The sequence below is a fragment of the Choloepus didactylus genome, chromosome 8 (assembly GCF_015220235.1).
Source record: "Choloepus didactylus isolate mChoDid1 chromosome 8, mChoDid1.pri, whole genome shotgun sequence".
NCBI classification, from domain to species: domain Eukaryota; kingdom Metazoa; phylum Chordata; class Mammalia; order Pilosa; family Megalonychidae; genus Choloepus; species Choloepus didactylus.
In genome coordinates, this window is record NC_051314.1 from 78,908,536 (window position 1) to 78,926,470 (window position 17,935).

General features: G+C 33.6%; 1 protein-coding gene and 1 pseudogene across 1 annotated transcript; both read left to right on the forward strand.

Annotated features, from left to right (window-relative positions):
• The first annotated feature begins 3,386 nt into the window (after positions 1-3,386).
• LOC119543154 (olfactory receptor 6C74-like) lies at positions 3,387-4,325 on the forward strand. The gene has a single exon (XM_037847841.1). It carries the CDS (start codon positions 3,387-3,389, stop codon positions 4,323-4,325), a length of 939 nt encoding a protein of 312 aa, XP_037703769.1.
• Positions 4,326-14,848: 10,523 nt separating this feature from the next.
• On the forward strand, positions 14,849-15,783 carry LOC119543421 (annotated as a pseudogene).
• Positions 15,784-17,935: the final 2,152 nt, after the last annotated feature.

Genomic DNA, 17,935 nt, shown 5'->3' on the forward strand with positions numbered 1-17,935 from the left:
AGGTACTCAATGTTGTTAGAACTGGTCATCTCACTTTACAAGCACTCCTATTTCACAATCTCATAATATTTTTACATATCCTCTGAGAATCAGTTTGAGAATGAACAGTCTTTAATATAAACTTTTTTCTAAGTGACCACAAGTGATAATTTAAAGGTGGAAAACTCACAGTCCTGACTATTGATACCCCATCCTTTAATGATCACCTCACTCTCAGGATCAGATAACCAATTCCAAATTCCCCTCTATGGGGGTATCTTTCATGCAATTGCCTCTGATCAAAGTGCTCTATTGGTTACAACGTAAATTGAGCAGGGTACAGTAAAGGCAAGTAGAAAATTGGTTTAAAAAAGATTTGAGTTTATTTTTACCCATTTTATCATCCGTGCTGGTATGACAGAACTGTTTCTTAAATTCATTGGAATTAGTATTCTGGTATATCATGCTTTGATGTCAGGAACAGGATTGTTTTCTTGCTCAGTTGTTATCTCTAGGATGTTTTGTTCATTCTTGTAACTCAACAGAGCTTGCCATCATATCTGCATTAGAAGAGTCTGAAAATGTAAAAGAGAGAAGGATAAAACCCTATTATTAAAGAAAATGACAAGAAATTGCACACTTAATTTTGATTGAGTACCATTGGCCAGAACTGGACACAACATGCAGCAAAGAATAGGAGTTGATAATTGAGATCTTCATGTGGGTAGCCACATATAAATAGGAACCTGTAGTATTAATATAAGAGAATTGGAAAATGTTTACTGGCTGTTGGTTACTAGTTTCTGATCCACCATGCAATATACAAAGTGTGTTTTCAGAAATGAAAATCTGCAGAAAAGGGTGAAGTTTATATAATATGCAAAATTCTAAAATGTACCTAGAGAATTGAAAAATGACACTTTCAGTTTGCAGTCAATTGATCTGCAACGGATTATATTTTCCATCTTACAGTCTCACTTTTTTTCTCATCTAAAATAATCTTTATTGTTTTTGCTTCTAAATCCTTATCAATGTACCTGGATTTCAAACTAGGATGTGTGGTAAGGAAACACATTTTATGGTAATCTATAGTAAATTCTCTGGAGACATATTTAAAAGAAGTGGTGTGTGTGTGTTATTTTACATGTCTACAGAAAACACTTCTATTACATACAATTTGGTGACTTCTTAAGAAGTGGTGTTCTTGGATTTCAGTTCACTCTGAGAATTCTTCATTCTTGTTAGCTATTTTCCTTCAGGGTATAGAAAGCATAAATCCTCCATGGGATCAAGAGATGATTACATGTCATACTTAATGTAAGTAAATTGCAGTAAGGGGGTAATCTGATAGACTTCCTAGATAATATGAAATAATTAGTCAAACATAATTGTTAAGAATATTATTTAAATGATTCATATATTTTGGGTTGGAGTGAAGTGCTTGGAGAAAGGAATGGAGCATCAGTGTGCTCTGTTCACTAGGATGATAAATGAGTTGAGTATTGAAGAACAGAATGTTCTGCCTGAAGAAATCTGCATACCTACCTTATTAAATAAAGCTATTTGGAATTTTGTATTTGGCAGATTGCGTTATGACTCTAAATGTTGAAAATAATAGTCTTTCTAAAATTACAGATAATTTTTCTCATTAGATAAATTTTAATATAATTTTACTCTTCTGTTTCCATTAAATATCCTTTTTACCATCTTCTACACTTCAATTTGGAACTGAGTAAAACTTTAAATAGATGTAATAATGACTTACAAATGAAGAGACTTCAAGTTGTTAATATTTATCTAATATTAAAGATAACTAACAAAACTAATTATAGCTGCATCTATTACCTGAGTTCTAGTAACTTCATTATATGATTTCTGTTGTTTTTTTTCACAGCTTTTTTTGGGGTGATAGGTCGTACATGTAATTGTTGAAGTTGGATAAAGCAGTGGTTTGATATGATGAAATTCTGGTTTCAATATTTTATAATCATCATTGGGGATATTTGTGTACATTTTTGCTTTCTATTTTTAATCTCTCTGTGTCTCATATAACATATGCAAAAGTTGAGAACAGTGTTTGTCGTATACATAGTGCTTGTCTATCTACATAACATAGATCCAGCTATTTAGTATTTTTATCATTTCTTACTTGCTCATTCACCAGTCAACTGTGTTCTTATTGAGATAGGGCAATATAGTCCAGCTAAAATTTATCTCAACACCAATCCCACCAATAATTGTGAGTTTGTAATTTACCAAACTCTCTCTCTCTTTTTTCCTTTAGATCTTGCTGATTTTAAAATGAGTCATATTTTTAGTCTGTATGTCCGAAAGTGAGTGAAGTGGTATGTATTAAGTATATAAGTATATTCCTTATTAAATACTTTGCTCATTAATTATTTACTTAATTAATTTTTAAATTTAAAAATTTTTATTTTTCTTGAGCTCATTCACCTAATAAACTAACTCAATCTCAAAACACCCTATTATTTTTCTTTGAGTTTACATAACCCTTTAACATTCTCTTCACTTTTCTTTTACCTCCTCATAACATTTCCTAAACTTGCTTTGAAATTTATCTGCTTCTGTATCTCTTTATCATCTCTTTCTCTTTACTTGACCCTATCCATTCTCAAAACCTTCACCAGCTGGAAAAATATTGTGTCCTGCTCTGCATATCAGCATTACCACCTGATCATAGTGAAGGTGTGTTGGGTAGTAAGTGGTATCTGTGATGAGTGGCAACAGAGGTGAGGGATGAGAATCCTAACAAGAAAAGCAAATGGAATTGTCCTCTGTCTTACACTGGCAGTTTTTAATTCTAACCTGATCAGCCATGAACAAAACCAATCAGACAAGAATGAGGGAAGTTGAATTTTGATACACGGAGTAAAATAGTAAAGGGTTCCATACTCTAAGTATTGAGAAGTGTAGGGTTTCTACATCTGGATGTGTGTTTTATATGATAACAGTAAACTGATACACTTAAAATTACACATGTAATTTTGGTATTAGATCAAGAAATGACATATCATCTCAACACCTGTGTATCTTCCAGGCAAAAGTTGCATTTTCCAAGACTTTTAAGCATTCTAATTCAATATCATAAAATAATGAACAGTTGCTATTCTTAAGAATTATTATCTTGTTAGAGTATACATTCTAATGTTTTAATTCTATGTCAACTTACTCTGGAAATGCATAATGTTTATTTTTGGCAGCTTAAAAATCTGTAAAATCATGAATGAGTATTGTATTATACTTTCTGAAATACTGATTTCCTAACTTTAGATTAGATATTAGTTAAATTAGTTAACACTGTTATCTTTCCATTGGGATCATCAAGCATTATTTTATTTTAATTTTTTTCATTTTTCTATTCAGACTTTCTAAATGTCAGAACAGTAATGGGGAACCAGACAAGAGTAACCATGTTTATCCTAGCAGGTTTGACTGATGACCCACAATTGAAAGTTGTGTTATTTATCTTCCTGCTTCTCACCTACTTGCTCAGCATCACTGGCAATCTAATCATCATCACACTCACCCTGATGGACACTCACCTCAAGACTCCCATGTATTTTTTCCTTCGAAATTTTTCCCTCTTAGAAATCTTGTATACTACTACATGCATCCCTAAATTACTAGTTATGATGGCAACTGGGGACAAAACCATATCCTATAACTGCTGTGTAATACAATTGTTTTTTACCTTCCTTCTTGGAGCATCTGAATTTTACCTGCTGGCAGCCATGTCCTATGACCGCTATGTTGCCATCTGTAAGCCCCTGCACTACACAACCATCATGAACAGCAAAATCTGCACACAGCTTGTCCTCAGTTGTTGGTTCTCTGGGTTTTTTACCATCTTTCCACCTCTTATCATGGGTCTAAACCTTGATTTTTGTGCCTCCAACATTGTTGATCATTTCTGTTGTGACACTACTCCCCTCCTGCAGATCGCCTGCTCAGATACAAGGCTCATCGAGACAATGGGTTTCCTCTCAGCTTCAATGACACTTGTGGTCACATTGGTAATGGTGATAATATCATATACTTACATTACACTGGCAATTCAAAAAATCCCTTCAGCTAATCAGAGGAGAAAGGCATTTTCCACATGTTCTTCCCACATGATTGTGATCTCCCTCTCTTATGGCAGCTGCATCATCATGTATGTTAAACCATCAGTTAAACAAAGAATTTCTTTTTCTAAGGGAATTGCAGTGCTCAATATCTCAGTTGCTCCACTTTTGAACCCTTTCATCTACACCCTAAGGAACCAACAAGTGAAAAAAGCCTTTGTGCATATGTTACAAAGGATTGCCTCTTTGTCAAAAGAATGAATGTTCTGTTGCATATAGAAAGGATATGGAAAAGGGGTCCTAAATAATAACAATTTTTTTAGTAGCTTACAGTACATAGATTGCATCATTTTCTTCTTCTTCCATTTCTTTGATATTCAATTTGTCTCTTTTCATGCTTTATTTTTGAAGTCTTTGTTCCAAAGAAATTTTCCTTTTCATCTCTTTTAGCTATTCCTTTTCTCATTTCACTTCCTGCCCTTAGATATCTGTAGGAAATGAACCTAAGTTTTTCAATCTGTCTCTTCTGTCTTTAGTTATATCTTGTTAATCAAGACTTAAAATTTTGTTTCATTTAAATAATATTTAATATATCACATTATGCAAAATTTATTATACTATTCTGTACTTAATATACTATTACTTGCAATCAGTGACAACACATTTAGACTAATATTTCTTGATATCTTTGTTCTGATACAAATTAATTGGTGCATATTATATTTAAAGAAAAATTTTTATATTGATGGAGATAATTAGCCATCAATATTGATAGTCATCTTTGGAAATGTTTGTGTATTTCAAAATCTGTGAATGTTGCTCAAAGTACAGTTTACAGAAACTATTTAGTTTTTATATGAAAGATATTTATTTTAATAAGTATTTGAAGTGTAGTTGAGAGACAATTTATCTTAATAGCTTATTTACAAATTATAATAATAAAATCCAATTATAATTAGTCTTTCCATACCAGGAAAAAACTCTCCAATTAATTTAGGATTTTTCTGAAGCTTACTTGAAACTGCATGGTAAATGAAAGTTTTACAAGATGAAATAATATTTCTCACTGTATTTATTGTTCTCCTTAATTATTTGTGAATTCAAAATTGTAGAAGTTAATTGAGATCTTAAGGAAATATTTTCTAATGGTTTGCCAAAATCTGTTAGGGGGCTCTGAAATCCATTTATTTGACATGACAAGAATTTTACAAGTGAAATAGAAAGGCTTTCAAATACAAACATGGTATTTCATGAAATATGTGTGTTGGGAGTATGGGTGTAATAGGCTATGATATTGTTTACCTGTTCTTTTTATTTTTAAGAATGTGTCTTGATGTGAAAAAAGAAATATCTTTCCAAAATACTATCTGAAGCAGCAAAACAAAATAGAACCAGGGAGGAAAATAAATTTAGCAACAAATTGATGGCACAATTACACAATTTTCTCCACAATATATGCAATGATGGGAACTGTAAAATATATTTTTGGGTTTATAATATGACTTCAAGAAGAAATGCTTATTTAAATAGATGGTCACATTTTTCTTTTGGTCACTTTTTTGCATTTTGAGTATACAGACCTAATAATCTTAGAGCATTATTTAGCATTAGTGAAATTTGGCATTAGCTAAATTTTAACAGCATAAATAATAATATGTATGTATATATCTCTCTCATTTTGCTAAAATGAATAAAAGTAAAAACTATGGCTCTTAATATTCTGAGTAGAGCTGATTCTGTTATGTGCCAATCAGAATGAGTTTGCTTTACCTACCCAAATGAAACCATGAATTTATCATTGAACTATTCTGAAATGGTTTATTTATGCCTTTTTAAAATGTCCATCATCTACAAGTTATTCACCATAGAGGATGCCCTGTAGCTCTTGATAAGGGTCCAACAGGCTTAAACTAAGACTTGCCATTCCCACTTCTTCCCACTCCCAGGCAGAACTAAAGGTCCATCATTTGTTCTCTCTGGTACTTCTCTCCGTCTGTGACACACAGTCTCACATTTACAACCATTAGAACCATCAATATTGACCTCTGTGTTCTGATTCCCCAGGTCGTTTACTACTGCTGATTTTCTTTTGTTATTAAAATTAGGTCTTTAACATCAACACAACTCTTATATATGTGTATAACTTTGTTCTTGAGGAAATTCCACCTGAAATGCTTTCTGCTGAAATGCTTTCTGCTTTTCTGCACTTTGAGGTAGGATGGACAATTGTGATAGTAAAATAAGACCTATATTTTGTGAAATAACCACAAAATTCTAAACACTGCTAAGTGTTTATGTAAATCACATAATTTTTTAAACAGCAGTGAAACATAAAATTTACAATTAGCAGTATGCATGGGATCACAAGGGAGCTCAGAGGAGTTAAGAAAATTTCAAATGACTAAGATCTGAAACGAATAGTCAAATTCAAACTCAGTAAGCTTAGTTTTCTTTAGTCCAGTAGGAGACCGTGATATCTTTTAACTTAAGTTTACACTCCAGTTATTCCTCACTGCATGGTAGAGGAAAATCTTCTTCCCTCCCTCCTTTCTTCCTTTTTTTCCCTACAAAGCATACTGAGTTCAAGCTGAGGGAATATGAAGTATTGATTTATAACTTTATGCAACCATTCATATCTGAAGCTCCAATACTGCTCCTTTCTGTTCTTCATTCCTTCTTGTTACAAGATTAATAGACTTATCCTGAACCCTCCAAGTACTTAATTTAAATATAACCTGTCTTAATAACATTATCTGTCTTTTCAAGGCAAAGATAGCCGCTCAATTTTCTGTACAACTTCATTTGTATTACTTTTGTTTTTTAAAAAAGTCCAGGTTATCTACCATTCCATAATCATTCTAATTTTCCAGTTGATTTACCCATAAAATTTGCTGTTTGAAATTACTTTTATTAAAAAATTCTAATAGATATGCACTTCCCCACCGATTTATGGGTATGTATTTGCTTTCTTTATCCAAGTTGGTCTTCTAAAATTTAAATAATATACCCAAGATTGAAAGACACTTATTTTTCATTGAAAAGAGATAAATTGAAATTTTCATGCCCTATCTCAGAAAACATATCTCAAATTTTTGCCAATTCCACAGTACCATAAAATTTCTTCTCCTCTAAATAAAAATTGTTGCTTCTAATATTTTGAAAGTGCAACATCAATATTTTAACTAAGCTAAAATATAATTAGAGGTTTAAACATATTGGCATTTTTCTGATTAAAGTCTCTAAAAGTATAAATCATTCTCCTATTAGAATAAGTTCCAGGCTGACATCTAGTCCTTAACTGAACATTTCAAAATGCACTTTCCTAAATTTTAAGTTTATATGCTGTTTTTACTGTTCCCTTTCTCCGAAATATGTCTATATCACTATATTCAGATATTCAAATAAATCACTATTCATTGGTAATATGCTGGTCATAATTTGTAGTTTATAGTTAGAGATGCCCTCTTTTCTTATTAATTGCTTTTTATTTTAATGATTTTCATATCTCCTTCACAATATATTTTACTGAAAACTAAATTAGATTTTTCATTTTGATCAAAAAACTTGAAATATTCTATTCCTAAGAAATGTGCTTTCTTCCATGTTTTTTAAAATCTAAATTTGGAAAGCAGCAACCATTGCCTATATTTGGCTGTTATTTCTACTGTTACTTTTTAATTTCACATTATCCCCACACTCTTCCCTTATTGGTCTGTAATCATGATAGCGATTTTGAATTTGAGGATTAGATTAGATGGCAATAAGACACAAACTGCCAATATTGGAGGCAATATTTGACAAATTTGCATGAGGGGGAAGTCTTTCACAGCAGAAAAAAATGATTAAAAATGGCTTATTTGGGCTATTTCTAATACAATTAGATATACTGATACTTGAGCTTGGTGCCAGCAAGCTTTTCTAATGGACAAGGCTGCTGTGAACTAGGAAACACCACACAGAGCCATTACACAGAGTTCTTCTTTAGCTTATTTATAAACACCTATCAATTCACTACCGTTCTTTTTCACTGTTCATGTTTTCAAATCTATGAATTTTGTTATTACTTTCCTCATAATTAATCTCAGCAATACTCACTACAATTGAACACAGACTCCTATTTAGTGTAACATCTTTGCCTTGGATCAATGATATATAGTTATCTGGTTTTCTCTAAGTGTATTTGCAAGGAAATTTCAAATTAGTTTTTCTGTTTCCCCTATAATTTATTCATAAATATTAAAATTCCCAAGATTCCACCTGAATACTTCTTTTTGCACTCCGTCAACTTTACCTAATGATGGACCATATCTAAATCCAAATTATGCATGTGTGAATGTATGTATGTATGTATAGATGCATGTGTATATATGTGTGCTGTACATGTGCAAATATATTAAAACTATATTTGAAATAACCAAAGACATTGCCTGTCAGACAAAAGAAGATCATAGAAATTCTGTCAGCCAAAAATTTAGGCTTTACCTACTCTTTCATATTTCTGAAAGTGGAACCATCATCCTTTACTCAAAAAAAGAAAACTTAGAAAAACATTTGTTTCACTCTTAATCCCCCCACCTAATTCTCCAGGTTACTTATTCCACTTTTAAATCTATTTGGAATCCTAGATCTAACGTCAATCATCTCTTGATTGAATTAATACAAAAGATTCTTTATTGTTATCCTGCTTTGAAACACTAAGCATTTCACCACTAGTGATCTTTCTAACTGATTACATTGGTTGAAAAATTCTGATTGGAACTTGCTTCTGCTTACCTCTTTGATTTAAGTTCTTAATATTCTCCCTTTCCTACATTATGCTGTATCCACACTGGTTTTCCCACCTTTCTTCAAAAAGCTTATTTTGTCCCCTCACTGGTTGTACCTTTATTATTTTACCTTGTTCACTCACAGTTTTAAATAATGTCTGCATTGCACTACTAGGGCTATACAGCCAAAGAATCAGAATTAGTGCAAATACAAGAACTATATTTACAATCTGTATACTCAAGATCCAAAATCAGATAATATTTACAAAATAAAATATGAAAATGAAAATTTGAAATTAATAATGTACATTGAGTTTTCAACTTGTACGTCTCTTTTCCTGGTTCCCCCTTTTCAGTAAACTTCCCATGAATGTTTACTACTTTTGATTCAAAACTCAGCTAAAATCGCTTTTGCAGATTGGTTCCTTACCCACCAATATAAAATCTAGTGTTATTCTCCATCATAACACCCTATTTCAATTCTCCTAACAACAACCAACACTTTGTGTTATTTTTATGTCTTTATTCATCTATTTATTACTTCATTATCATCAGTAGAAACTAAGTCCTATTAGAACAGGTGATTTATATGCCTATTTTAGTGTTTATCACTTTTGCACAGAACAGAACTTGGCACAAAGTGAATATTCTGAAATAATTTTCCATAGGAATAACTATTGAATAGCTAATAATATGCATTTTATGACAACACTATTAAGTTATAACATGAATGCAATAAAATTCATATATTTTAAGTGTGAAGTTTCTTCAATATGACAAATGGGTGTACCCACTAATCCCCCACCTCAATAAAGATATATTTCCTTCTTTCCAGAAAAGTTCATCATGCCTTTTGGAAATCAGCCTCCCTGCCATTCCTTCCCAAACAAACCACTGAATTTTTTTTTTAATATAGACTAGTTATGTCTGTGCTAGATTTTAATATAAATGGGATCATGTATTTTATACTTTTTTTTTTGCATGGCCAGTATCTTTAATTAGGTACAGTGTCTGAGATGCATCCAAGTTGTTTTGCATATCCATCGTTTTAATTGTGATGTTCAGTCCATTTAAATTTAGAGTAATTTTTACATAGTTGAGTTTAAATCCAGCATCTTAACATTTCTTTGCCCCTTAATACTTTTTGTTTTTTGTTTTTTTCTGTTGCTTTTTACTGTGGTGACCAAGAGATCTTAAGGTGACCACCAATGTTCTTTCACCTCCTGGTGTCCACACTTTGTGTAATTTCCTCCCCTTGACTACAGGCAAGGGGACTTGATTGCTTTCAACCAATTGTATATGACAATAGTGATGAGCTACCCGTTTGTGATTAGGTCATCTTCTTATTCAAGGGGGATAGGATGTGATTCTGCTACCTTGTATAAAACTTCCTTTTAAAAGAAGGGAACTAGAGATTCTCCTTAAAGGAAATTGCGGTAGTTGGAAATGTTGGAGAATTCCATGTGGCAAAGAAGTGTGGGTGATCTCAAGGACCGTGGATAGCCTCTAGGACCTGTGGCTTGCCTTTGGCTGAAAGCTAACAAAATCCAGCCCCCTCAGTATTATATCCACAATGAAATTCGTCCTGCCGAACACCTGCATGAGCTTGGAAGTGGGTTCTTCCCCAGGAGAGCCTCCAGATGAGAACAGAGAATGGCCAACAACTTGGTACTATCATGTGCCCTGAGAAGGGGACCTATGTAAGCTGTGCCCAGACTCCTGACCCACATTAACAGAGATATTGTAAATGTGTATTTTTTAAGCTACCAAATGGGTAGTAATTGTTATTCAGTAATGGAAAACTAGTATATCCAACTTTGGGGGGGGGGGGTGTTGATCGAATATGTTAAATGTTTCATATAATTTCCTTAAGTGGCCAGTTAGCCATACACTTTTTATTTAATTTAACAGATTCTGTAAGGCTTTCATATACATTCTTGACTCAGCAAAACCTATTTAGCATTAATATTATGTAGCTTCAAAATTTCAAGGTGTCAGAATTTGTTGTTTTGTGATAGATCCACGCAGGGGAGGAAGCAGCCCTGGGAAATTCACCTATTTCATGGAGTTCCCGAGGGTAAGCTTATCATTGTCCTCCTCTGGGTAGGGCTCTGCCTCTCTCTCATGAGGAGCACGGCCTCATCAAAGGCAAAAAGCAGCTCAGCACATCCTTTATCGCTACAATGTTGTTCATCGTGATATGTGCCTTTGCCACGTCCATCAACATGGGTGACATAGATGGTGGATTTCCATGCCACCAGTTGTTTCCATAGGTCTCTTCCCAACATCCATGAACCTTTTATTCTCCAGTTGTGTTTCCTCTATAAACCTGACCATCCAGATAAGCCATTAGCTGTTAACAAGTATGAGGGTGCTTGGGTCTACGTGTTGAGAAGTTAAGAGGCCCACTCGCAGTTCAGCCCATTGGGCACATTTTCCGGTGCCAGAGGTGGAATATAATCTGCCTGAGGGGAACAGCAGCTGCTGCCCAATGTACATCAGAAGACTTCAGCTTGGCTGATTCATCTGTGAACCGGCACTGAGCATCTGGTGGGGCATCCTTAATTTGGAGTCTTCAAGATGCCACTGCAGGGAGGGGAGGACCCACATCTGGTGTTGCAACAGGGGTACTTCCGCCACTCTTTCACTCATGTGTCACTCCTTGGGGCCCAGACAATTGTGATCCTGAATGTACCACTTCCATTTGATGATGTTCTGTTGTTGGGCACTGCCTGGCGAGTGCTCTGATTTCCCAGGACTCAGTACATCATGGGGATTTCTTTCCTCAGGAGGATCTGAGCACTCTCAGTAATCCTTTCTGTTTCCACCAAGACCCAAAAGCATGCCAGAAGTTGCCTCTAAAAGACAGAATAGCATTGGCTGCATCTGGGAATTTCTTGGCCACAAAACCCAGGGTTCTGTGAAGTCCTTTCACTCCCTCCTTCTGCCAGAGGTACCAGCTGGTGTGGGTCTGGGTGGCAGGAACCTGTAATTCAAATGTAGAGCCAGGCTCTGAGGGTAGAGAAGCAGGACAGCTCAGCAGCTCCCTTCACCTCTCTCAGGGCCTGCTCCTCCTACTTTGTCCTGTGGAAAGTAACTGCTTTTGTGTCATCCTAGGCAGCCGTAACTGCACCAGCATCTAGAAAGTAAGGAGGTGTTCAAATAATGCTAAGGGCATATTAAAAGGCACGGGAATTAGTTTGAATAAACTCTCACTGAACTCAAACTATCTCAAATCTGAGACAATGTTAGCATGAAGATGAGCAATAATAGTGCAGGATTGTAAACCATTGACTACAATAAGAATCATTGAGCCCAAATTTACATACATACATACATACATAAAAGCTCATCTTCATACTAGAAACCAACCAATAAATATAGAGAAAAAATGAAAGAATTTGGGAATTACTGTTATGGAACCTTAATGATAATAATAATTGATTCTTGTAAGAATCATCAGTGGATGCTAAAACTCTTGTGTGAAAGTATGAGGAGTAATAGGCTATTTGAATAGCCTGAAAGTTTCTCCACCCAAGATCCTTACTCATTTCAAAGGACACAAATAGTAAGTTTAAAATGGTGAAACCCTCCTGGCCTCATCATAATGAAATGACCCAAGTTAACAACACTACTTTTGAAAGTTAAGGAAGCTACAAAACATTTAAGTGTTTCTAGAGAATTGGTGATGACACATTTCACTTGAGTTACAAATTTGGTTATGACAAGCAATATTTTCTAACTTATATTCACACTTAACATACTTTTCCTTCTTTCTGCTTCTGGATACTTATCTACATGTCTGGGATTTCAAATCATGTATCTGCATTAGGATGATCAAATAGAGTAGGGTAAAGTATACTAAACTCTCTGTAGACATAATTAAAATAGTAAGGGGCTAACTTTCTTTTTTTCTCTATTTCTTTCTTTCTTTTATTTTAATGCTTGCAGAAAATATTTTCATAAAATACAAATTGGTGAGCTGATGGGAAATGGTGATTTGGGATCTCATTTTCCCTCTGAGGATTCTTCATTCTTGTTAGATATTTTCCTTCAGGGTACAGAAAGCATAAATATTCCGTGGGATCAAGAGAGGATTACTTTTCCTATGACACTGTATGAAATATTTGCAAGAGTGTACAATACTTAAAATAAGTAAACTTAGTATAGGGAAAAATTTAATAGATGAGCTGGATAATCTGCAACCAAGTGGTGAAACATAATATTTTGAAAACTGTCATTGAAAATAATCATAGATTATGGGGTAAAGTGAAGAACATGGGAGAGAGAATGTGGCATCAGTGTTCGCTGCTCAACAGAATAATAAAAAAGTTAAGTATTAAAGAACAACATGTTTTGCTGGAATAAATCTGTATTTGTCCTTATTAAAGAAAGCTGTTTAGGATATTAAGTGTATTTGGTAGGTTGCTTTAGGATGCCAAATTAAAAAAAAACAACTAATTTTTTAATTTAAAGATAATTTTTCCCATTAGATAAAACTATAACTCATTTTTTTTCACTATTAAAATGTTAGCCTTCTTTTATTCTACCTTTTGCAAATTGATTTGTGGATAAAAATAAGAGATGGAAAATATAAGATTAAGAATTGAAAAGTTTGTAATTTTTAGTATTTATCTGATGTTCACCACGTCTAAGACAAGTAAGTATAATTGCATTTGATATGAGAAGTTCTAATGATTTCATAATGTGAATTTTGTTGGTGCTTGTACAGTTTGTATTGTGGGGATAATTGGTGTGGTTATTGCAGTTGGAGAAAAAAATGGGTTGATACAATGAAATTCTTGTTTAGAAGTTTTATATGTATGAATTATTATCAGTGTCACCACTGGTAATGTTTAAATGAGAAAAAATATAGTAGATTGCATCACAATTATCTGAATGCCCCAGAATAATAAACCAGCAAGTCTGGTGGGAGAGCAGAGAGACATTTCTTTCCATTAGTGTATGTTTACATTTTTATCACAGATGACTTTGGTAAGAGAACTCTCATCATTGGTTGCAACCAAATCATGTCAGTGTCTTTCACCTTGCTTCTGCTTAGGGAGCATCCTCTCCCTGGAATTCCTGTCCCCACTCTTATCTCCCTCAGGGCTCCATCTTAGAATCCACCTTCTCTGATGCATCCTTCTGTGAACACATACAGATAATGTTAGAAAACCTCTCATTTGTGAATTAGCTTTTGCTTCTTTATATGGTCCTTTTAGTTTATGTGTTCTGTCTTCTAAATAATAATTTAAGTTTTAGGAGTTAAAAACAATTCTTTTGATATTCTCGAGGCAGAACACACTATCTTACATAATGTCCATTAAAATGAAACTTCATCATTTTACGTTTTCATGATGAAAACATCTAAGAAGGAATTTATCCCTAGAGATAACACTGACATTGTTTTTGAAAAGAAATGTGTTATAAATGTGCTTATATGTAACTTTGAAATTTTAAAGTCATACTACCTGAAAAGGGACTCTGAATCTGAATATTTGCTCTGCTGTTTACTAATTATGCATGCTGGAATTCCTTGTGTGTATGCTTTATTTTTCTCCTCACTGTATCTCTCATATAATAGGCATGAAACTTTGATCATAATGTTTGGCAACTATTTTGTGCTCAAGCTGACTTTATTATTGCTTTATCTTTAATTGCCTGTTAACTATATTTTTGAATATCCCTATTTTTATGGTCCATGTATGCCCCCTAAATTTGTCTCAACATGAACCCTACTACACATTGTGTTTGAAATTTATTAAATTACTTTTCTTCTGTTTTAGGGTATTTGACTTCAAAATTGCTAATGTTTTTAGTGTATAATTCAGACAAAGAGCAAAGAGGTATGCTTTAGAAATACATTCAGTGTTAAGTGTTTTCTCCATTATTACATCTTTCCTTACTTATTTACTTACACAATTTTAATCTTTCTTTCATTCTTAAACTCATTCCCATAAATTTATAAAATATCATTTTATTTCATTTTAGGCTTAAGATGGTCAGAGAACAGTAATGAGGAACCATGCAAGAGTGACTCTGTTTGTCTTGGCAGGTTTGACTGATGACCCACAATTGAAAGCTGTGTTGTTTATCTTCCTGCTTCTCATACTTACTCAACCTCACTGGCAATCTAATCATCATCACACTCACCCTGCTGGATATTCACCTCAAGACACCCATATACTTGTTCCTTTGGAATTTTTCTGTTAGAAATCTCTTATACTACTACATGCATCCCTAAATTCCTCGTTATGATGGCAACTGGGGACAAAACCATTTCCTATTACTGCTGTATAGTACAATTGTTTTTTGCCTTCCTTCTTGGAGCATCTGAATTATACCTGCTGGTAGCCATGTCCTATGACCGCTATGTTGCCATCTGTAAGCCCCTGCACTACACAACCATCATGAACAGCAAAGTCTGTGTACACCTTGTCCTCAGCTGTTGGCTCGCTGGGTTCTTTTCCATCTTTCCACCACTCACCTTGGGTCTAAACGTTGACTTCTGTGCCTCCAACATTGCTGATTATTTCTATTGTGACACTAATCCCTTCCTGCAGATCTGGTGCTCAGACACCAGGCTCATAGAGATGATTGCTTTCATCTCTGCTATGGTGACACTTGTGGTCACATTGGTAATGGTGATAATATCACACACCTACATTGCATTGACGATCCTAAGATTCCCTTCAACTTATCAGAGGAGAAAGGCATTTTCCACGTGTTCTTCCCACATGATTGTGATCTCCCTCTCTTCTGGCAGCTGCATCTTCATGTACGTTAAACCCTCAGTCCAACAAAGAATTTCTTTTTCCAAGAGAATTGCGGTGCTCAACACCTCAGTTGCCCTACTTTTGAAACTTTTCATTTACACCCTAAGGAATGAACAAATGAAAAAAGCCTTCATGAATATGGTACAAAGGATTATCTCTTTCTCAAAGAAATGAATATACTGTTGCATTATATAAAGGAAATGAACAAAGGAGTCTCAAATAATGTCAGTTTACCATAGTTTCTAATAAGTTTTTTCCTCTTTTTTATTCCAGTTGCCTTAGCCTTTATTTTTTTCAAACTTTATTTGTGTATAAAAATTTTCATTACACAATGTTAATTTTCTTCTTATTCTCAATTACAGATTTATTTTTCCCCATTTCGTTTCTTTTTTTTCTGGATATCTGAATGAAAGGGAATTAAATTTTTCAACTGCTCTTTTTGTCTATTAAGTATTCCAGTTTATCATGATCATAAAATATTATTTCATTTCCACTATATTTAATGTAATATATAATGCAATGCTTACTACATTCCTATATAAATAATAAATAATATTTTTATCCTCTACAACTTCTTTAAAACTAATGTCCCATATACTTTTTGTCATACTACCATACATATTAGATGCATATTCCATTCAAATCAGTTTAAAATTTTTTCAGAATATATTCATCATATTCTTGATCATTTTTGGAAATATTTATTAGAAAATCTGTAATTGTTGCTTTAAAGTATATTCTGTAGAAACTAGATATATTTTATTTCTATATGAGAGTTCTATGAGAGATGTTTATGTTTTGAGTATTTTCAAATATAGTAAAACATTGCATTTCCATACTTAAACCAACAAATAAATGCATTCTTTAACTGTTTTATCCATATCTGTAAAATAACATATTAATTTGGGATACTCCTAAAACTAATGGGAAACTCTTATTAAGTGTTAAATATGAAGAAAAATAGTACACAATACATTTATTCTTCTCAGAAATTTATAAACCTTATATATATATGAAACAAAAATTGTAGAAGAAACATCACTTCATCCTCTTTCAAAGAATATTTTTCCAGCTGTTTTTCAAAATCCATTGTGAGAACCTGAAATCCTTTTATGTGTCTTGATCAAAATAAGAAACAAATAAATATAATTGAGAAAGTTTTCTCATAGACACATAGTAATTCATGTTATTTTTCTTTCAGAAGTATAAGTGGAAAGGCCACAATATTCTTCTCCTTTTCTTTTATCTAAACTGTGAGTCTTGATTTAAATAAAAATGCTGTTTAGAGGTGGAGAATAAAGATACATATAATATAAAGTTGACAGGATACTATGTGAGCAGTTGGGGAGGAAGCATTAGGTCAAAGAAAGTTTTTGTAGAGTTCATAACATGAACTGGATCTTGAAAATTTGGGTAAGAAATTTGATTTAAGAAAAGAAAACAGATTTATTTAAATGGTTGATTTTTTTCCTGGACCATTAGGTGAACAATTATTTGGTTGACAAAGTGTAAGAAATGATTTCATGTTATTAACTAACTATTAAATATTCTGAATACATAAAATAAAAAAGGATTAAAAACTGATAATATTTTGAGACAAGCAGAGAAAAGTATACACTAAGGTTCCATTTACACAGTAATCTAAGTTGGATTCTGTCATATTACATTAAAGATTAGTTTGTTTTAAATATACTGCCCAAGTGAAAACATTGATTTATCATTTGAGCTACTCTTAAATCATTTGTTTAAACATTTTTAAAATGCCTGTAATTTACCATGCACTTGCCATAGAGAATGTTCTGTAATTCCCATTAAGTATCTAGCATCTTTAAAGTAAGATTGCCCACTCCCACTTCTTGACATGCAAGGTCCAAATTAAAGTGTCATCAAATGTTCTCTCTGGTACTTCAGTTGGTCTAAGACAAATAATCTCTTATTATTGTTGGAAAATTCCACAGCAAATATAGGCTTTCACAAACAGCACATTGGACAAGCCATTTTGTGCTAAACTTCCTGGTGGTCAGAATTACATACTGCAGCCACTGCTTCCTGCCCAGAACCCCCTTCCCCAGCTATATACATTCCAATCCTTAAAAGGGCAAAAGACCCACTACCCACTTCTCCATTGGCTCAATGCCATTCCTTCTTAATTCCCACCCTGACAGACCCCTGGGTCCAATCACCACTGACCCCTGTCCATCCTGACTGACCACTCCCAAAAGAAAAGCATAAATACAGCTCTCCCTTTGTCTCGAGCGGGGTGAAGGTTTACTTCAGACACCTACCATGCTGATGTCCGAATTAACTTTTCGACTGGTCTCTGTGC

Coding starts and splice junctions, on each gene's coding strand:
- LOC119543154 (XM_037847841.1), top strand. CDS start 3,387: ATGGGGAACCAGACAAGAGTAACCATGTTTATCCTAGCAGGTTTGACT.